General features: G+C 40.8%; 1 protein-coding gene across 6 annotated transcripts in view; it reads left to right on the top strand.

Annotated features, from left to right (window-relative positions):
* Positions 1-1,631: 1,631 nt before the first annotated feature.
* XRCC5 (X-ray repair cross complementing 5) overlaps positions 1,632-22,084 on the top strand; it is a 54,291-nt gene continuing 33,838 nt past the window's right edge. For 3 of the 6 annotated variants that reach the window (XR_012629503.1, XM_074873513.1, XM_074873516.1), the window contains exons 1-9: positions 1,656-1,721; positions 6,647-6,760; positions 7,322-7,505; positions 8,696-8,744; positions 10,277-10,399; positions 13,264-13,452; positions 14,642-14,756; positions 16,442-16,580; positions 19,652-19,764. Coding sequence is in view for 5 of the 6 variants with exons in the window: in XM_074873513.1 (XP_074729614.1) it covers positions 1,704-1,721; positions 6,647-6,760; positions 7,322-7,505; positions 8,696-8,744; positions 10,277-10,399; positions 13,264-13,452; positions 14,642-14,756; positions 16,442-16,580; positions 19,652-19,764 (1,044 nt within the window). In the remaining variant the exon portion in view is untranslated. The other 3 variants (XM_074873517.1, XM_074873514.1, XM_074873515.1) reach the window with 3 other exon arrangements.

Below are 22,084 nucleotides of genomic sequence, written 5' to 3'. Positions count from 1 at the left end.
AACCCTGTCATAAAAATGAAATGTTCATTGATTACGATGCCTGGCAAAATGCTTTTCTGCTGGTGTGTGAAAAGTCCTTGCTGATGAAGTTGATCAATTCTTGTTTCTCTGCTCTTCCCATTTGTGTGTGTGCATGTGCATGTCTCTTGTCTTATGCTTAGACTGCAATCTATGTCAGAAATCAGTTGGGGTGGGGGATTGCCTGATTGCTAGCCTAAGGGGGGCTTTTGGTCCGTGGCGAGCACTCCTAGTGACTAAGATAACATCCGGAATAATAATAATAATAGTAAGCAGACCTGATTTCCTTGGCTGATTAATCTGAAATCTACTTAGAGACATCCAGGAAGACAACGCACAGGTTTCTCTTGCAGTTGCTGACAGGTTTTTTGTCTACAGGTTTCCCAGAAAATGTTTGTCACGTTGCCAAGCTGCTCTGTTCCTCTGATACGCAAAGTGCTTTGAAGAGAGAATGCCTCAATTACCAATATTTCCAAAGCATGGCAATGTAGCAAGGAGGGAAGTGGGATTTTTGTCTTCAGACATCACTTAATATAAAAAGGAAACACTTGTGTTTGCAGGGTCAGTCTTCTGGTGCAAGGTTTTTGAAGTGTTCATGTGAGATTTACTCTTTTGTAGCTATACTAATATCACCACTTTGCAGTCTGTTTTGAGAATAATTATGGATAATAACGTGGGTTTTGAGATACACTGAGAATAGAAAGAATACTGGTAATAATATTCTCAAAGGATAGAGGGAAGGCAATGCAGAACAAGTACTCAATATATATGATTAAATATTTGTCATTCTCTATACATGTCTGCTGATGATTTAATATCCAACAGGTGCCAAGATATGTGATACAGCATCTCTTATAAAGCAGGCTTCAGTTTCATCAAAGAGCCTGGATGTAATTTGAACGAGAAATTATCTCTGTTGTTAATATTGGGAGAAATCTAGTGTGGTACCAATGTTTAATAAATCATGCCCCACTGGTGATGCAGGGGCAGAATGCGGCTTATTAAGACCCTTCCATCCAGCCCAAAGCCCTGCCCAAGTGGGGAAGGGGAATGGCTGCTCCCTCAGCAGATGTGTTCTGGGGGACTCCCGGGCAGTGGGGGAGGAAGCTAGAGAGCCCTGGGCAGGCGGGCCCGGTGGGGTGAGGCAGGAGAGGACAGGAGGGCCTCTCTGGCCCCAGACTTGCCCAGCTGCTGCCTCTCCTCAGGGTTCCCAGTCCACCCAAACCCCACTTGTCCTTGTCTGTCCGCTGCTCCCCCTATGGCCAAAATCGCAGATACAGTCGTACCTGTGAGATGTGGCACTTTGAGGGGGGCTGGCGGGATGCCCTCAGGAGAAAGATGAGGAGGGCACCCCACATCTCCCTTCCCTCTCACGCAGCTGGGCCGCATCCGGCACAGTCACCCCCTGCCCCGCACCAGCCTCCGCCTAACTCGAGGCCGTGTCTCCTCACAGGGCCGCGTCACCCCCTCCGCCGCCGCAGAGCGGGTGGAGGGACGCGTCCCCTCGCCACTGCTGGAGCCTGGGGACGGGGCAGTGCCGGGACGGGCCCCCCTCGGTGCCGCCTGGCTCCCGCCCCACGGAACGCGAGGCGCCGCCGCCCTGTTCCCGGGGGGACGCGGCGCGGAAAGGGCGCGTCGCCGGCCGGAGCGCTGAGCGCGACGCACCGCGTCCCGGAGTGAGCGAGATGGCGCGCAGCGGTAAGGTGAGAGGAGGGAGACGAGAGGGGGGTCTTCCACCATCCCGGCAGCCTCTGGGCACTTCCCGGGCCCGGCCCGGCCCGGCGGCGACGTGCCTCGGGGGTGGGGTGCCATGGAGGGGGTGCTGCCCGCTTGGGTCCGGCCGCGGGAGGGGGGACGGGCCGTGACCACGGGTCCCTCACCTGCGGGCCGGAGCCGCCCTTACCCGCCTGACGCGAGCGCTGTTTCGGCTTTGGCCCTGGGCGGCCGCTTGTGGCGGTGGGTGTTTGCATTACCCTGTGCTCGCTGTGGGGGGCTTCTGACGGCGCCTCGGGGCTGTGCCGGTCCAGTTTCGGTGTTTCTGTGAGCTGAACACGGCCGGGTCGCTCATGCCCAGCTGAGGGCACTGGCTCTACTGCCGGTCGGTCAGCGTGGGGCGGCACCGGCACGGCGTGCCTTCGGTGGGCTGACTCCGGTATTAGCAGCAAACGGCACAACAGCCGCGGCTGCAAAACCCGTCTCGGAAACCGGGTGGCTCCTCCCTGTGCCGACCTCCGAGTTGCTGCTGGTACGAAGCTGCCTCACTCAGAGGGAGTTCAGTATTCCCCTCCCGGGGGCAGCTGTGGTTCTGAGCGCAGTGCAGCTACCACAGTAGTAACTGCCATTGCTGTTGCTAAAATAATAGTAGAAATGGTTTTGTCCTGTTAAAAATGCGGTTTGTTTGTTTAAGGAATCTTGTTGGTGAAAGCTGTGTTAAGGTCTCTTCTGATACAGGGCAGCGTAGTATCTTTTAAACGCAGGTTTTGTCTGTGCTACAGGCTAAAGTGCTGCTGTAGCCGTATCTCTCTTGGCTTTATTAGAACTAACTAGCTTCAGCACTGAGCGGTTAGAGATAAAGGCAGGCTCATTCTGTTTTCGCTCTTATCAGTACTTGAGCAAAACAGGTAGTTACCTCAGGTGTGACGATGTTGTCCTACAATCACACATGCTGAGCATCTTAAAAGTGTTGCTTAGTGTACTGCACCTGAAAATGACAGTACTGAATGCTCAGAGGTGAGATGCACATGCATTAATAACAGATGAAAAGACATATAGAGGAGGATTACCAAAAGAGAGACCTGTCTTCTTCCTGAAGGAGGATTTTACATATCTGAATAGGCACGAGGTTTGGAGTTTGCTGCCTTCTAGAAGAGCGTGTTAGCTCTTGACACTTGATCATTTTTTCTTAAGCAAAAAAGCAGCTCTTCACTCCTAGACTTGTTTGGTTTCATTGCTGTCATCTTGCCAGCTATGAAGAGCATTTTACCTGTTTTGGACTGCAGGATTAATTCAGCTGCCAGCCATCTTGTGTCTTGAGGCGGGACAGCAACAAGCTGAGGGTCTGCAGTTGCTGATGCTGGTAGAGTAATTCCTCAGACTGTCAGGTGAGCAGTACCAAGGCTCTTGTGAGAACTTAGTGCATCCTAAGTTACTGCCTCTATTCCACTCTGAGCTTCTGCAGACCTAGCTGACTCAGAGACATTAATTCCTGGCTCCCAGGCAAGTCACCAGTGAAGGCAGGATGAGGAACAGAGTGCTGAGACTTTAGTATAACTTGCTGGACATCTTGTGGAGCCCTGTTGCTCAGCCTTCTTTCTTTCTTTCTCTTGTTCTGTCCTGGGAGGATGCAGGGAGTTAAACCAGGGTTTCTTAAAATGGCAGGGGAGGTGCACAATATTTTCTGGGAAAAGAAGGATAAGAAAATAGCTTGTGAGCTGCTAATACAGACCATTATACAGCTAATCTGGACAAGTTATTCTTATAAACTTGATATTAAGAATTATCTATTTGGGTGACAAAACCTATCAAGTTTTTTTGGTTGATGTTTAAAAAGGTACTCAGAGTTATTTGCATGGCCGTATGCAAAAGAGCTTATACCAACACCTTTTCTTTCTGTTCATCCCTTTTGCTTTGCAAAAGCAGACTATGCATCTGGTGTTGCTTGACAGTCTTCTGCTTTATTGCCTATGTCCTTTTGGCAGCTTCGCTTCTTAGAGAATTGGATGTATTTTGTATTTTGAAACAAGGTAACTGGCTCCAACCTAGGTAGTACCTAACTTTCCTGTGTTCTGGCAAGCAATAATTTTTTGCAGACAGTGTAATTTATGATACTGGCAGTCCACCAGGTAATATTGTGATGTATATTTAAAGAACATTGGTTTAATCGGTGACAATACAATTGATCTGGCTTTTTGTCAGTGTCCTTGGAGATGCAGGGCATAATTTTGCTGAATTCCTCTTGTAGCTTCATTCAGCTGGATGGTAAAATTACTCAAGTTGATCAAGGTAAGTATAGTCTGTGAAAGAACTTTGGAGGAGTTTTGCAAGAGTTGCACAAGAGAAATTACTAGAAGTAATTTTATTCGTGTACTAGTTTATAAATCAATTAAAGGGAAGACTTGGACAGTGTTAAATATAGATCAGTTAAAGCGATGATCAGAGATGCAAACATATATGCTAGGTTCTGGGGTTTAAGCCCCTAAATTGAAATCAAAATCCATTCTTCTAAGGCATTAAGAGCATAGCTGCACACCGAAGAGGCCTCCGGTACCATAATGTTCTGGCTCTCCCTGGAAGCTGTAGGAGTGCTGTCATTCTTACCATTCTTGCACTAGAGCAAAGCGTGCTCTCTACAGCTATTATGAGCTACTACGGGGGGTGGATGTAGCTGTAGAGTTTGGGGAACAAGTTTGTATCTCCACCTTGTTTTGTGCAGATATACTGTATTGTGTTGTGCTTGTAATTGTCAACCAGAATATCTCTGTTTTATTTCATGGTGTGGAGGAGCTTTCAGATCCCTGTTATGTTCACAGGGTTGTATAGAAATTGCCCATCTTGACAGATCATTGTGTAACATAAGATTTTTTTGTATTTTTCACTGAGATGCCTGGAACATGGTACAGGATGAAATGATTCGCAGTTCAGTGCAGTTCTAATGGTTCTGTCATCCGCCATTTTCTCATATTAACAGTTACTGTAAAAGAAACCAGTAGTGATGTAGTTTGATTTTTAGGTTTTGTATGTACCCTTTTGAGTAATTGTGCTTATATTGGCCCTTTTGTATTTTTATTCATAGAACAGAATCATAGAATGGTTTGGGTTGGAAGGGACCTTACAGAACATCTAGTTCCAGCCCCGCCCCTGACACCTTTCACTAGACCAGATTGCTCAAAGTCCTGTCCAGCCTGGCCCTGAACACTTCCAGGGTGGGGCCAGCCACAGCCTCTCTGGGCAACCTGTTCCAGTGTCTCACCACCCTCACAGTAAAGAATTTCTTCCTTCTATCTAATCTAAATCTACCCTCTTTCAGTTTAAAACTGTTACCCCTTGTCCCATCGCTACACTCCCTGATAAAGAGTCCCTCGCCACCTTTCCTGTAGCCCCCTTTAAGTACTGGAAGGCCACTATAAGGTCTCCCCAGAGCCTTCTCTTCTCCAGGCTGAACGACCCCAACTCTGGCTGGCCTCATAAGGGAGGTGCTGCAGCCCCCTATCTTTGTGGCGTCCTCTGGACCCGCTCGAGCAGGTCCATGTCCTTCTGATGCTGGGGGCCCCAGAGCTGGACACAGTACTGCAGATGGGGTCTAACAAGAGCAGAGTAGAGGGGGAGAATCACCTCCCTTGACCTGCTGGCCACACTTCTCTTGGTGTAGCCCAGGACACAGTTGGCATTCTGGGCTGCAAGCTCACATTCTGGCTCATAGTCAGTTTTCCATCCACTACTACCCCCAAGTCCTTCTCCACAGAGTTGCTCTCAATCCACTCATCACCCAGCCTGTATTTGTGCTTGGGATTGCCTCAATCCATGTGCAGGTCCTTGCACTTGACCTTGATGAACTTCATGAGGTTTGCAGGGGCCCACCTCTCCAGCCTGTCTGGGTCCCTCTGGATAGCAGCCCTTTCTTCCAGTGCATTGGCTGCATCACACAGCTTGGCATTGCTGGCAAACTTGCTGAGGGTGCCCTCAATCCCACTGTCCATGTTGCCAACAAAGATGTAAAACAGCACTAGTCCCAACACTGACCCCTAAGGAACACTCACTGCTCTTCACTTGGACATCAAGCTGTTGATTGCAATTCTTTGAGTGAGACCATCCAGCCAATACCTTATCCACCGAGTGGTCCATCCGACAAATCCATGTCTCTCCAATTTAGAGGCAAGGATGTTGTGCGGGACAGTGTCAAATGCTTTGCATGTGTCCAAATAGATGATGTCAGTTGCTCTAACCTTATCCACCAACACTGTAACCCCGTCGTAGAAGGCCATCAAATTTGTCAGGTACAATTTGCCCTGAGTGAGAGCCATGTAGGCTGTCACCAATCACCTCCTTATTTTCCCTGTGCCCTAGCATAGTTTCCAGGAGGATCCACTCCATGATCTTGCTGGGCACAGAGGTGAGACTGGCTGCTCTGTAGTTCCCTGGGTCTTTCTTTTTTTCCCTTTTTAAAAATGGGGATTAAGTTTTCCCTTTTCCAGTCCACAGGAACTTCACTGGATTGCCACGGCTTCTCAAATAATGATGGATAGTGGCTTAGACGCTTCATCCGCTAGTTCCCTTGGAACCTGTGGATGCATCTCATCAGGTCCCATGGACTAGTGCACTTTCAGGTTCCTTAGATGGTGTCAAACCTGGTCTCCTACAGTGGGTGGTTCTTCGTTCTCCCAGTTCCCGCCTTTGCCTTCTGTGACTTGGGTGGTGTGGCTGGAGCACTTGCCGGTGAAGACTGAGGAAAAAAAGTTATTGAGTGTCTCAGCCTTTTCCATCTCCTGGGTAACCAGGTCTCCTGTTTTCTTCTGGAGAGGGCCCACATTTTCCCTAGTCTTCCTTTTATCACCAACATACCTGTAGAAGCTTTTCTTGTTGCCCTTGACATCCCTGACTGTCAGGATTCAGTACTGTCTTTCCTTTCTAGGCAGCCATAGTGCTGTGCCTGGATGTAGGCTTCACAATGAGCAGTTCTGCCCCTGGTGAGGAGTCTTCACTCAAACAAGCCAAGAAGATTATGATGAAGTTTGTGCAGCGACAGGTATGTGTGACTTTACACGGGATAAAAAACTGTTAAAAAGGGAGAGGAAGCAAAAACATCTGTGAAATATTTTCCTCATTTACTAATAATTGAAGTAAATGAGAAATGAGTAAGAATTAGTCTGTTTTTAAGCAGGAATAACAGTGCACTTTGTTTCAGCTGTACTTTTGTGGATGAGATGTGGCATTTGGAGTGGTCACTCTTTTTTCTTCAAGACAATAGAAACTTCTAGTGAAAAAAAGTATTTTTTTCTTTCTCTAAAATGTTTCAATGTTTTTAAGTTCTACCACACTGGAGACTCATTTCAAGGACTGAGTCAGCCAATTTTACTTGTTTTATCCCAGATAGCCTCATGTCAATCTGTTAGTTTAATTATATCCAAATTAGTGAACTCTGTAAGATTATATTTTGGTAGGAGAGCACTATAAAAATAAGAAAAAATAAATCCCCTGTATTTGAAGTTGTTTCAAAATTAGTTCAGCTTGCTGGAGTCTGCCTAACATAGCTGTGTATGAATCTACCTGTGGTTTTGTGCCTGTTTTGTATTTTCTCTATTTCCAGGTTTTTGCTGAGAGTAAAGATGAGGTTGCTGTAGTTTTGTTTGGCACTGATGGTACTAGGAATGACCTCGCCAGTGGGGATCAGTACCAAAACATTACTGTACATAGGTCACTAATGCTACCAGATTTTGATCTGCTGGAAGACATTCAAGATGTGATTAAACCAGGCTCTGAACAAGCAGACTGTATCCTTTCGTTGTAGAGCACTTCTTGAACTGATTCAGCTATATAGGAGACTAGGAAGTTAGTGTTGTGAAATGGGCTCAGATTTGCCTCTGAAGTTTTAACTACCAGAGTTCAGCTAATTTGTGGTTGTAAATTTGTTCAAAAGCAGATTAGCTGCTTTTTGACATTCTTTTAGGCTAGCAGATGGAATTTTTGCCTTAGGGAATCATTGCTTTTATGAAATGTTCTGGTAATTAAAGAGAACAAAGATAGCAATAGTATATTTTTTGGCCTCAAATAAGGCATGTGTTTTTAAAAATAGTGTTGCAGAACTTCGTTTATGCTTCTTCATCAAATAAAAATATTATTTACAAAATATGTCAGCAGAAGTACCAGAAGCCAGACAAAGGAGAATAGAAGTTTATCAGATTGATTTCTATATAAAGTATTTCTTACGTTGACAAATGTCACTTGCTGGTTTGAATGTTGTTCATGTTTGAACATATTCTGTTGTTAGTTGCATAAGGTGAAGAATTTTAAAAGAAGGCAATCTATATAGTGTCCCTTTCTGTGTTTCATTTACATATTGTTCAACTTCCTGTGTTGTCTTCTCTCTTTCTGGCCATAAAATGATTGATGTGAGCTCTATTCAGGCTGCCAGAGCTGTTTCAGAGAAGTGTGCACCCAGTCAGCTGTATCTTAGAAGCAGTTATGTTCCTTCTTCGATGGGTGGGTAGGTTTGTGTGCAGTGATAAAAATATGTTCCCAATGAAAACGGTGATGAAGAAGAAACTGTCAAGAGATTGCCAGATGCAGATGTTTTGAAGGAAAACGTGCCTGAGAAAGTGATATGTATTGAATGTACAAGTAAATTTTGTGTGTGGACTTAAAGTAATGTTGTGAAGATTAGATCGCTCTTTCATTGGACTTGAGCCTCCTCATTGACAGTTAGAAGATTGGGCTCCGAAGCAGTCTTTTTACTGTTCCATCCAATAAATGGGGAAGAGATAAGATCACAAACTAGACGAGTTATGTAGGATCCTCTTGCACAGCAGATATTTGAAGAGTACTTGTCTCAAAAAATTGCCTGTTAACTAAAATGCATGCTTGTCAGTGTTTGGGAGGGGGTGAAAACAAGATTGTTTCGTAGGAAAACAACTTTTGTGACATGATTCATGTTCTAAATGAGATTTTTCTTAAATTTGCTTAGTTCTGGATGCAATTATTGTATGTATGGACCTGCTTCAGAAGGAAACAATGTGAGTATGTAACCCAAAGCCTCTTACAGAAATCTGACCTTGCACTTTGGAGCTAATCTGATTTCTTGTCAGTATTACATTTACAGTATTGTGTATATATGGAAAATGCTTTTTTAAAAAGAAAAAAATTAAAACCAAACAACACTATGGGAGTCTGTCCTTGAAGAATTCCCAGGAGACATATAGCTTCCCCAGACAATCTAAGAGCTTTCTAGTGCAACTGGGAGCTTTGGAGTATATTCATGAAAATATTCATGCTGTTATACAAGGCACAAAGACTTCATTTAGTGTCATGTTTCTTGTGATCTATTTTCAAAAACATTAATTCAGATGTTAAAATGCATAGGAAAGGGCTACCAAATTTATAAGGGTGATGACATATTTTACAAAGAAAAAAAGAAAACAAAACTGGAAAGGTGAGTTTGTTCAGCCTAATAAATTAAAGGCTGTTGGAGGTAAGGTGGCTGTTTGTAAATATGCAGGCTGTGGGAGATAAAGGTGCAGTAGCAAAAAACACTGTTTAAGAAAATCTTGACGTAAGTGTTACAAAGTTGTCAGTGAACGTACTTAGACTGGAAATGTGACTGTTCCTAACACTCAGTGAACTGATGGTCCAGGGAAAGGAAGATGACCTGATTTCCTCTCAAAACAGAGTTTGAACATGTTGTTAAAAAGATTATACGATCTAATTGTGAATGCGGAAGACTAGACTTAGTAATGCAATTCGTATTTTTATGAATAAAGTCTAATTGTCATGGAAAGCTGTATCAATTTAACAGTTGAAACTGAGTTGTGAATTAAAATCAGTGTATTCATGGCAGTATAACCTTGAATACCTATGGAGCAACTGCATTTGTTATCTTGTGTGTAAGTTGCTTGTATGCACCAAACCCTTTGACTTGGAGTTTACCTTCAGTTGAGAAAATACTATTGGGTAAAAATACAAGAAAATGAATATCCAGATAAAAACTCTATTGGTTTAACTGTATTTTGTTCTGTTGCTGACAGAACTTTCTGATGTTTATTGTTACTGCTTCTTAGCATATTAAGTAGGCTTGAAAGTCCATCTTATCCAATGAATCTACTGAATTAGCTTACTAAAATGGAACCCCCACCAGCCACAGTAATTTAAAATACGTTTTGCATTTTCACAAGCACAGACTTACAGCTGCAAAGGAAATATCCAGTATAATCAATAAACAACAAAGTATTTTATTAGCATTTAATCTACATAAGTGAAAATTGGCACAATTCCATTCGTTTAGATGTAGTTAGTGATCTATACAGTCACAGGGCTAGAGTCCTCAATTTTAGGAGGTAGGAGTGAGTAGAGGGGATCATATAAAGATAAAAACTTACCATAAATAATGTGACCAGTGACAGAAAAACTTCTACCAAGTAGGCTTGTTTGCTTTGGTTTTTTTTACAAGTATATTACTTCGGTAAAGCTTCAATTTTGTGGGGAAAGAATTAGAAAAAGGCCTTATAGATAATATTTCTGATATATGTAAATGTTCTTGTTGTATTTTAAGAGGAAAGAAGTACGAGAAGAGACACATTGAACTGTTTACAGACCTTAATAGCCCTCTCAGTGAGGATCAGCTGGAAATTATCATTGATAACTTGAAGAAAACAGGAATTTCACTTCAGTTTTTGTAAGTATGGAAGTGGCTGTTACACTCTAAGTAATTTTTTTTTTAAAGGGAAATTATTATTCTTTCTTAATAATGAACTTGAATTGGTGAGTTGGTGATCTGTTGGTGTATTGTTTCTATAGAGGTGTACCAGCATGTAATATGATGGTTATAAGTACTTCTATCAATTACACATGCCATGGATGCAAGTTATGAATCAAGTTCCATTGATTAAATGATGTGCAAATACATGTTAAGATGATAGCTTCTTCTCCAGTTAAGCTTACAGCTTAGAACCAAAGTCCAAAATGGAAGACAGAAGATCCATATAAGCAGAGAAGTGAGAAACAATGAGCCAGAAGTAGCCTCAGAACCAGTGGTTTTGTCACAGCAACAGCCTAGATCCTTTTAGGTGAGGGAGTTACTAGGAAGAAATAATAAGGTAGTGTTGCAGATGTTTATAGCCTGATTCTGGTGTCAGTAGGAAAGCAAGTCTGGAGAAAAGATTCACAGTGATGGGCTTGGAAAATGGAAGTGGAAAATGGAAGCAATGTCTTAAATGTTATGACAGGAATCCCTTGGCTGTCTTGGTATAGGTATAGGCATTGATCTGAAGCATCAGTGGTGGTGCTGAGATCTGTATTAGTTGTTGCACATGATGGTTACATAGGCAGCTATAGGCCTTCTAGTAGGAGTTTATTTAAAAGCAAAACTTTGTGTAAATGTTAATGTTTGCTGTCTATAACAGGTAATTTTACAGGAGAAAGTTAAAGCCGGAGTTTTACTTCTGACCATCTTAATATTTACTTTCACTTAGATCCAGCATTCTGTAAGGAGCAATGTTGTGAACTTGATAAATTCGTTAAAACCATTTGCAGACCCACCTGCAAGATAACAGAGGGTTTAGGTAGGAAGCTTGTGCTTGGCAGAGGCTGAATATAAAAATGTCAGACTACTCTAAGGTTCTGTCTACACAGCAAAAGAAGGTATGCTTGCAACATGACTTGACATGCCCCTTCTAGCTTACTTGAGCTATTGTTGGCACTGGAGGCAGTGGAGACACAGCACCATGTGCATGCTGCTAGCTAGAGTACATCTTACAAAGACCTGGTATTTAGCCCCTGCTACCTTGTCTCCATACCTGTAGTTTGCTGTGCAGACTAACACAGATGCTACCACCACAGGTTAATGTTGCTGTTTTATTCCATGAGATTTCTGATACATCTTTACATTTTCTTTGTAACACAGCGAAGGAAAAGCCCCATGGCTATTAGAAGCACTAGGGAAAAGTTGCTGTTACAGCATTAGCTGCAGGTTTACACCCTGTCTCCCAGTCACATAAGCAAACAATGCTTTGAGAAATACATGTACAAATACAAAGTACTCAGTATACTGGTTTAAAAAAAAATTCTTGCTAAACCTTGTCCTTTTGTTATAACCCATGCTTCCATTTCTTACACCCTGTTTATTGATTAGGTTGTGGCAGATAACAGGGATGAAAACCAACTATCAAGTGCCAAGCACATGCTGAGCACTGTGTAACTTTGGGTATTACACAGTTCTCATCACAGGAGTCTCTAAGCGCTGTATAATGAAAGTAATTTAACTTTTATGTATCAGAGGTTTGAAGCTTTTTGCTCTTGTAACAGCTTTAAAATACAGTTTCTCTTTTTGTCGGTGGATGCTGCTTTCTAAAAAGGTACCAAACACTTTGCTGAAGTTTGATCTTTAATTCTGCTGTATGTGATATTGTTGTGCATATTGTTAACTCTGCTTATTATATGTTGCTCCACAGATAAGTTTAGTGAGGACTAATGAGGTGAAAGTAAGGTAGAGATCTCTAGGCTCCTTTTTGAAAACATAATACAATGCTAAAATCCTTTTACTTTGTGGAAATGTGGTAAAAGGTATCATGGTTCATTCAAAATTGGATCAGATGAAAGTTTTGAAAAATCTGCAGGCATTGTCAGGGCACAGAGTAGAGGATCTTACACATCTCTTTTCTGTGATTATTATACTTAGTTAACTCTGTTATATTTTGAAGAGCAGCAAAATCATTTTATCTGTAACCCCTGGCTAAATTTTTAAATCTGATTCTTGAAGTGAAGGAAGATGTATCATCTTCAGTCAGAAATTCACCTAGTGTTGTAAGCTATTAAAATTTCAAAGAATAACATTTATTCCAGATATACCTAATAGCCCCACTGCAGAGAAAGTACCATTTGCTGGCATTTGGAGCCGAGACAGAATCACAAGCCTGGAATGGCCTTTAACAAGTCATCTAGAGCAATCCTCTACTTTAGACTGGGTCAGTTGTATGTATGTCATTGCTGAACAGTGTTTGTCTAATCTTTTTATAAAGATTCCCAGTGATGGACACTCTTCTATCTCCTCAGGCAGTTGCTTTTAGAGATTATGGTTTGAAATGCCTTTATCAGGTTTTTGAATATCTGACCAGACTCCATGATGTGATTTGAGTGCAGGCTGAATATGAAGAACCGATTGTTCCCTTCATTTCTGCAACAGCCTTTTATATTTAAGACTGTCTTGCCCTCTGACTCCCTTCTCTACAGGCTTTGTCGTGTTCGATCTTTTTTATAGATCTTGTTTTCTAGTCAGCATTGTCTTTACTCCCTAATCCCTTTCTGTATGTGGACATCTTTATTGATGTATGATGCCCAGAACTGGTGCAGCACTCTGGTCATGATGTTACCAATGCCAACTAGACCTGAAATACTGCTTCCTGTGTTTTGCAAGCCATGTCGCACTTTATGCGTCTGACTGCAGCTAGATAGAAATTGTTGATCCTGATACAATTTTTGTTTTGTTTTTAGTTAGTTAATTAAGAAGAAAGTCAAACTAACTACTTGTGCTTGTGTTCTTAGTCTGCCATTTCCAGTGGATGTTGATGAGGGAAGTGAAGATACAGGTGCCAGTGTACATTCTCATATGCGCAGAAACTCTTTTCCAAGAAAGAGTTTAACTGAGCAACAGAAGGAAGGCATTGATGTGGTGAGGAAACTGATGCATACTTTGGATGAAGAAGGAGGGCTAGAAGAAATTTATAGTTTCAGGTAAACTTGACTAATCCTCTTTATCATACTGTAAATTTACTTTCCAATTTCTTCCCCAAAAGACGAAAAGAATTAAGTGATCAGTCGCTTGGCTTCCAGTTTCACTGAAGTCAGTGAATTTTATAACACTGTACACTCAGTCCCTTTCAAACAGCTTTTGCAGTGGCTTTTAGAACAGGTAGAAGAGCTTAGAGATTTCGTGGAAGATGAATTTTCTATATCTGTATTTAAAGAAGAAAATCAGCGTTCATCCATCTTTAGTGTTGGTGGATTTTGGAGGGAATGTTTCTATAAATGAGATTTCAGAAGCATCTTTTGGAAAGAGTTGGAATTTGTGACATAGTTCAGGCAGAACATTTGCATTTAATGGTAGCCTTTGTTCCTCAATCACAGACTTCTTTTAGCTCACTAGTTTATCTAACTCCCACAAATGTTTTGGGTGATGTTTGTTGAATCCTGCTCTTTAATCACAGACGAATGTGCCATTGTGCCAAATAATATACTTTTTTAGCAGCATTCCTAATGCAAGAGTTGAAAGATGGTTTTTCACTTCATTTCCCCAGTGAAAGAATAAAAATATATTATCATTACAGTTTCTTTTTTTTGTGTTTTATGAACTTTTATATATGCTGTTTAGGCTAGAAATATTCAAAGTAACTTGTTTTACTCTAGCAGAGTGCCCTGAAAATAATGAGTTCATTAGTACTGTATTAAAAAAAGAAAAGTGTCAGAAGTTAATTACCACACAAACAAAATCCTGTTAATTGAAACTGGATTCTTTATTACATCACCTCCACTGCAGAAAACATTTTACCACTTAGAGAGCCTTTTCTAATTTGGGTTGTTCAGCTAACTACATGCCCTAATTGGGTGAGCACAGATGAATGTAAAACGCTTAATAAGCAGTTGTGTAGTTTCATCACAAGACCTAACGTACCGTCTTTAAGCCCTAATGTCAAACCATCAAAAAAGCTCGAGATGGGAATAATCTAGCGTACCACCTCTTTTTTTCATTCTCTTTACTGACAATAGTTAATGACAAGATTATTCATACAGTTTTTCTGATGCTTTATGCAGTCTAAGGTGAAACAATTGGACTCCTGCGTGTCCTTGAACAGAGTATATTGTCTGTAATATTTTATTAGAGTTCGCCAGAGTTCATTTCTGTTTTCCTCATTCCTTCATTTAGAGAGAGCCTGGAGCGTCTTTCAATGTTTAAGAAAATAGAAAGAAGACCTATGGCTTGGCCCTGCCAGCTCACTATTGGTTCTAATTTGTCTATAAGGATTGTGGCCTACAAATCAGTAAGTTCATAAAATCTATGTTTTAGTGTATTTTGGCAGCAAGTTAGGTGCAGCTGCATGTTTCTTCCTTAAAGCTAAGGAAATAAAAGATAAAACAACATCCAGAATAATTATGGTAGAGATTTTATGTGCGTAGAAGCCAGTACATCTAAAACTGTGGTTTCCACAGCAACTTTAACTTCACCATATTGTACACATATGTTAAAGAACTAAAATTCATGATGTACGGAAATAGAAGTAATTGCTATCTACGCTGTGACACTTAATGGTGTTGAGGTTGACGAACCTGATTAAGAATGCTGTGATTATGTGAATCCATTCGACATCAGTGATATGTCTACAGCTCAATGAGACAATATATATTTCGTAAGCCCTAGGCATGAGAGGAATTATGCACATGTGTATGTAAAATGGCGGGTCTAAATGTTTTACCAGCTATTGTTTCGAATTGCATCTATTGTTATTTCAGACTTGGAAGAAAAGGTGTAATTTCAGCTTGTTTGCTTTATACTCTTTGGCAGAGCTTGTGCACAATCTATTTCCCTTATAGTTTATATGGGTCCTTCACACAGTGCTGGGAAGAAGTAAGTGTATTCAAACACAGAAAATGTGCAAAATTCCAGTTATTGCATAATTAATAGGTAACTATATAGTGTGGCAGCATTGATGGATCTGGTGAGGTGGAGATTAATTGGTTTGTTGTTTGAACACAAAACTAAGAGTCTGGCCAATATTGCAAGGTTTCATGAAGATGTATTATGAATTATATCTCATGTCTGAGATATAGGCATACTGGCCTTGAAAGAAATCTCTGCTGCCAGCTTTTTATTTATACTTATTCCTTTTTTTTTTATTAGGATATTTTGACAGACCTGTACAAATATGCAGTAAGAGTCCCCTCCCAAAGGTGTTTACACGCAAAATAAATTAAGCTTGGGAGAGTAAGGAACACGAACCAAGTGACTAGCCTGAGGTCTTAACGGCAGTTGGATCAGAGCTAGGAATAGACTTGTGATATCTACTGACGTAATCTATTCTGTCTTTCCTGTTTTCTGCCCAGTTCTCCACTTTTCTTCTCATTCACTAAGTATGAAAAGTAGAGAGAAAAGAAAGGATTTTTCTTTCCCTATAGTTGGGAAACGTTCACTCATTGCAAATATTTATTTCTTCTTTCTCCTACCAGTCCTGTAATGCAGCTGGGATCTTTTTATGCCTTTTAGGAAAGTTGCAGTAATATAGGGTATTTTTATGCTGTACTGTAGTAAGCCTGATACTAAGCTTGGGCAATCAAGCTGAATGAACATTGAGTCGTCTTGTATCTTTAACATGTATCTTAACACTTTGTAAAAAACATTTATGTAGGAGGAAGTAAAATACATAGCAAGCAAGTTACATGTTATCCTGTGACTAAAAGACTTCCACAAATGACTTAGCCCATGACTTTAATGAATAACCAAGACAAGTACGTGCTCAGTATGACATAGTTCAGGTGTTAGGTCTCATATAGCTGAAACAGTGTGCTGAAAGCAGTGGGGTAGCAGTCAGAGATGCATATTAGGGGCTGTCATTGCCTTATGGGCAAAATAATGCAGCACTTGGTCTAAGAAGTTTTTGCATGTTCTGCTAAGCACTCTGGATCCCACTGAAATGTTAAATGTTCCTTTTCTTTGAATTCTGATGTAAAGATCACAGAAGAGAAGGTGAAAAAAATGTGGACAGTTGTCGATGCTAAAACCCTCAGAAAAGATGATGTGCAAAAAGAAACTGTTTACTGCTTGAATGATGATGACGAGACAGAGGTTCAGAAAGATGATACTATTCAAGGTATGACTTTTTTTATGTGTACCCTGAAGACAAACCAAAGTTAATGCCTTGTACTCTTAAATCATTTAGTTTTAAACTTTGAAGCCTAGCTGTGATCCTAGAATGTAAGCTCTCTAAGCTGAAGGAACACAGAGACTTATGTGAGGCTCTTTGTCTTCACATATTCTAAAAATTCTTACTTTTGCTAGTAATAGGAATAATAATAATACCACCAGGTGGAACTTGGAAGGCACTACAGCTTCCTAAACTCTATTCTGTGGAGGACCATACCTCAGTTCTGTAGCAAGTAGTGCTGCTACCTCTATTCTGTTTTCAAATCATCAGTTGTACTGATAACATGAATACTTTCATAACACTGCTTTTTTTCTAGATAAGCAACTGCTCTAGATATTCTACAATTGGGGAGATGAAACCATTAAAGGAAGGTTTAGTGTTCAAGTGTCTATTAGCTTTGCTGTTTAAATTCTGTAACAGGTTCAGTCTGAAGTAGTGGCATGCAGAATCCTTCTTTTATAACCTTCAGCTTCTTTCTGAGTGGATTAAATTCCTTGGAAGACTAAAGGCCCCAGAAACAGAATGAAATAGTCTACTTTTTAAAAATGGAGTTAAGCAAATATGTTTAAGTTTTTGCAATTGTATAGATGTATTTTTGTTACTAATTTTTTTTGTCTTTGCTGTTTCAATCCCACACAAGTAGGGTGATTGTATTAACTATAAAGGGCAGAACTATTCAGATAACAGCATAGAAAGTGCTGTCAAATAAATAAAATAAATTAAAAAATTTAAGAAAAATACTGTATTTTTTTATTTACCCTCTTTCAATTGTAGCAATGATAGGTGTTTTGTAACAGTAGCAGATAAAAACGTCCCAATGACAGTGTGATTTTCTTTGTTTCTTTAAGCAGAAATGATAGTTAAAAGCTAGTAGTCTGCTTATGTTTTATAACTTCAAAACTTTTAGTAAATTAAAAAAAAAAATCCACTTTTTATAGTGAATATATTATGAAGCATTTGTGACCATTCTCTGCTGATGTCCTGACTGCCTAAGTTGGTGAGTGGGTGAGCAGGATACTAGTAAAAAGAAGTGATGAACAGGTCAAATGTGAACAAAAGAGACCAAAAATTTCTGTATCAATGGTGTGATATTTCTTACAGTTAAAGAGCTGATGATGCCTCATGGACTTATATGGACCTTTTGAGAAATGTCATTAATTAGACAATACTTTGCATTTGAAGCACCCATACTAAAATTTCACAGAATCATTCAGGTTGGAAAAGACCCTTGGGATCATCAAGTCCAACCATCAGCCCTACTCTACAAAGTTCTCCCCTACACCATATCCCCCAATATCTCATCTAAATGACCCTTAAACACATCCAGGGATGGTGACTCCACCACCTCCCTGGGCAGCCTATTCCACTGTCTGACCACTCTTTCTATGAAAAATTTTTTTCTAATGTCCAGTCTGAACCTCCCCTGTTGGAGTTTAAAGCCATTCCCTCTTGTTCTGTCACTAATCACCTGTGAGAAGAGACCAGCACCAACCTCTCTACAATGTCCTTTCAGGTAGTTGTAGAGAGTGATGAGGTCTCCCCTCAGCCTTCTCCTCCTCAAACTGAACAGTCCCAGCGCCCTCAATCTCTCCTCATAGGATTTATTCTCCAGGCCCTTCACCAGCTTCGTTGCCCTCCTCTGCGCTTGCTCCAGCACCTTGATATCTGTTTCATATTGAGGTGCCCAAAACTGGACACAATACTCCAGGTGTGGCCTCACCAGTGCAGAGTACAGGGGGACTATCACCTCCCTACTTCTGCTGGTCACACTATTCCTAATACAAGCCAGGATACTGCTGGCTTTCTTGGCCACCTGGGCACACTGCTGGCTCATGTTCAGCTGTTTGTAGATTAGAACCCCCAGATCCTTCTCTTCCAAACAGCTCTCCAGCCACACCTCCCCAAGCCTGTAGCGATGCATGGGGTTGTTGTGGCCCAAGTGCAGGACCTGGCACTTGTCCTTGTTGAAACTTATCCTGTTAACGTTGGCCCACTGATCCAACCTATCCAAGTCCCTCTGTAGTGCCTCCCTATCTTCACGCAGATCGACACTCCAGCTTAACTTGGTGTCATCTGCGAATTTACTGATAATACACTCTATGTCCTTATCAAGATCATCAATAAAGATGTTGAACAGAAATGGTCCCAACACTGAGCCTTGAGGAACACCACTTGTGACCGGCCTCCAGATGGACTTAGCTCCATTGACCACCACTCTCAATTTCTTTCATCCCACCTGTGTGTTTGCTTGTAATTTTCCAAGAAAATATCTGCATATAGTTTTTTCAGCCAGGGATTTACCTCTTTTCCTTCTACTTTATTCACACCTGAGGATATCATCCGTAGTCTGTGACAGTATAATAAAGTGATGATGTTACAGGGAGAATATTGGCACTTGAGGTGGGGGAATAAGCAGTTGGAACAGATGATACCTCTGAGAAACTAACAACTTCCTATTTTGTGGAGATATCCCTGTAAGGCATGGGAAGTAAACCGCAGAAACATATAGAAAGACCACTTCTGCATACAAGAGTGTTTTGGTTTTCCATTGTGTGTGAGGGTGTATCTCACCTCCACTGTCAACACATTTTGTCCTCTGAATCCCTTTCGGTGTCATTTCCTGTCCATGATTTGTGGTATGTTTGGGTTTTTTTGTATTACGTTTGCAGGGAGTGTTGCAGTCTATTTGCTGAAATCTATTCTGATTTGCTTAAATCTATTCTGTGAATATAACTTTGTTGGGCAAGATGTTCAGTTCCCTTATTTTCTTTCCTGCTCTCTACGAGAGTAGCTGTGTTACATAAAATGATGTACAAGGAGTGCAACTGCTGTTTGTGAAGTACAAAATGTGTCTATGGAGTGTGTGGTTTTTTTGTTAACAGGGAAAGTGATTTGATGAGCGTGTGTGGAGTGTAGCTGTGGGGCATGCATGCATTGTTAAAATATTCAGAGAGCTAATTTCGGTGTTAGAATTGAAGGCCCATATGCTTACCAGATGCTCTTCTCTTGTTCTCCAGGGTTTCGCTATGGGAGTGATATAGTTCCTTTTTCCAAGGAAGATGAAGAGCAAATGAAATACAAAACAGAAGCAAAATGTTTTTCTGTTTTGGGATTCAGCAGATCCTCTCAGGTGCAGTACTAAACTTCTTCCCACTCAACTTCCTGGGTTGTTCAAGACAATTGATTTAAGTTTGAATTCACTAAAGTTGTGGTGTTGTACTGGATTCCAGTATTGGGAATGGGGGATCTGCAGTCAGGTGTACAGGGGTGACTTATTTGCTGATTCTAGTACATGTAAACCAGTATGTAGTCTTGTGAAGGAGAGAAGCTCATAAATGTGGCCACTGGGCCCTCAAGCGAAGCCACAGCCACTGAAGTCGGATCTCTGCAGAGTGGAGACAGAGGTACTGTAGTCTCATTTCATCTCACGAACTTAGTGATGCCAGATCTGCAATAAAAGATGGTCTCTCTTCTCTGCAGAGGCCTTTTTTGGGCTTTGTCCAGCCACAAGTGTGTTCTTTTTAACAGAAGAAGCCTCTCAACATTAAAGAAATGTTTAAGAAAGCCTGAGAACTGACTGCATTCATTCTCATTTCCATAAGGATTAGTTTGTGAATTGTGACTTGCTTCTTGTTCCTACTATAACAAAAACTAAATGTAGCAAAGACTTCATAGAACTTAAGGAGAATTTCTGAATGATGTTATCTTCATTTATTTCAATGAGATGCTTGGTATTTGTATGCACTTACCTGTATTTGTGATAATAACTTTGCTGTTCGTTTTACCTGGAAGTTGTAAGAAACTTAAGTTGAGCAAGTACCTTAATAAAAGCTATCCAGCACAAGGTGATTTCCTGCAGAAAATCCAGGACTTAAGCATTAGGAAAGCCATAGGCAAAGGCTTAACAAAGCCTTCTTGAAGCAGGACACATGAGGAGAAAGTACAGAGGTGTGAACACCAGTAATTGCTAGAAATGTTAAAGCTGCTCCCACTCTTTCTTCTCCAGAGTATTGCACAGGGTGACTGAAACTTTACTGCTCTTGAATGTCACTGTACCCAGTCCCCTTGACCACTCAAAACTGAAAGGAAATCATAGGGCAGCTCTGCACCTTCTGTTCTTAAGCTCCCAGCCCTCCTACTCTTCTTTGAAATGTCTCACTGCCTGAACAAAATAGAACCCTTGATAAAGGCTGAGAAATCATTACCTTTACCAGGAAGGAAAGATGCTACTGAAATAGGAAGTATCTGTGGGAGCTTACTTCCAAATGGATGTAAATAAACATATTTTTACTTTACAGTACAGGTGGCACAGAGACCCCTGCATGTTGCTAGATATGCCCTTAAACTATGGCAGTGCAGTGGTTCACGTTATTAACTGAGGAGCCACGAAGTCATGTTGATGTATTGAAATGAGAAGCCAGCCTAAATGGAAACTGTAACCTGGGTGCTCCTTGGGGTCATTCAGAACTTAAGGTTGTTAAATAACATAGGAACTTGTGTACTGAAAGTGATTGATTGAGGAAATATATCATACTTGGGCTTATATGCCCTGAATTGGCCAGGGCAGAGAGATATTAAGGACTGCTAAATTTTGTACAAGAAACTGGATCTAACAAGTGAAATGTTGTGTCTGAACCCAGTGTTTCAGTGAGACAGTTCCTTGCATCTTTTCATGTGTTATTAGCCTACAGATGAGTCTTATTGTCTTCATTTAATTCTGTAAGATGTATTTTACCATATGCAATGTTTTCTTATGCTGGAGGCTGGCCTCCTATTTTGACCTGAAGTCTGACTTTTACTGAAAACAAAGTAAGAGGAAAACAGAAGAATCATGCTCTTCTGAGCTGTTATTTTGCATGGATTTTTTTTTTTCCACCATTGGTCTCACGTAGTGTGGAAATACCTTCAAATACATAGTTAATTAATTGTAGGAATATAATCAATTGTAGGAATATTTTTGATTCACATAAATATGCCTCAAAGAATTAACAAGTTGGTTTTATATTTTTTCAATGCACAAAATATTTATTGCTCTTGATAATTTTTATGGTGTGCTTCTCTTGTCTGTGGATTTCATAACAAATAGGAATTACATCTTAAATAAAGTGTGCTCTGGTCCTGTAACTAAAAGTGTGAGTAATTATGCCTGATAGTAGTTTCATAGACCTCAATGGAATAAAATTTTTCAGGTGTGATTGCAGGATTAAAATTACACTGTATAGATATCAGGAAGTTTTCAGCTACAATGGGAATTTTCAAGACCCATGCTTTCCTTATGTTTTGGCTCCTGAATGTTATTGTTTGGAATCATAATACTGACACTATTCAAATGTATGTTTTATATTAAATTGTTTCTTTTAAAAACTTTGGAGAAAAGCTAATTTATTATTAACTAGAGAAACTGGAACAGCTCCAAATACATAATTAAAGAAGCAATAGAACCACCTTAT

This window comes from Strix uralensis, chromosome 6 (genome assembly GCF_047716275.1).
Source record: "Strix uralensis isolate ZFMK-TIS-50842 chromosome 6, bStrUra1, whole genome shotgun sequence".
Lineage (NCBI taxonomy): Eukaryota > Metazoa > Chordata > Aves > Strigiformes > Strigidae > Strix > Strix uralensis.
Note: the sequence above shows the minus strand (reverse complement) of the source record. Positions and strands in the feature narration are given on the sequence as shown.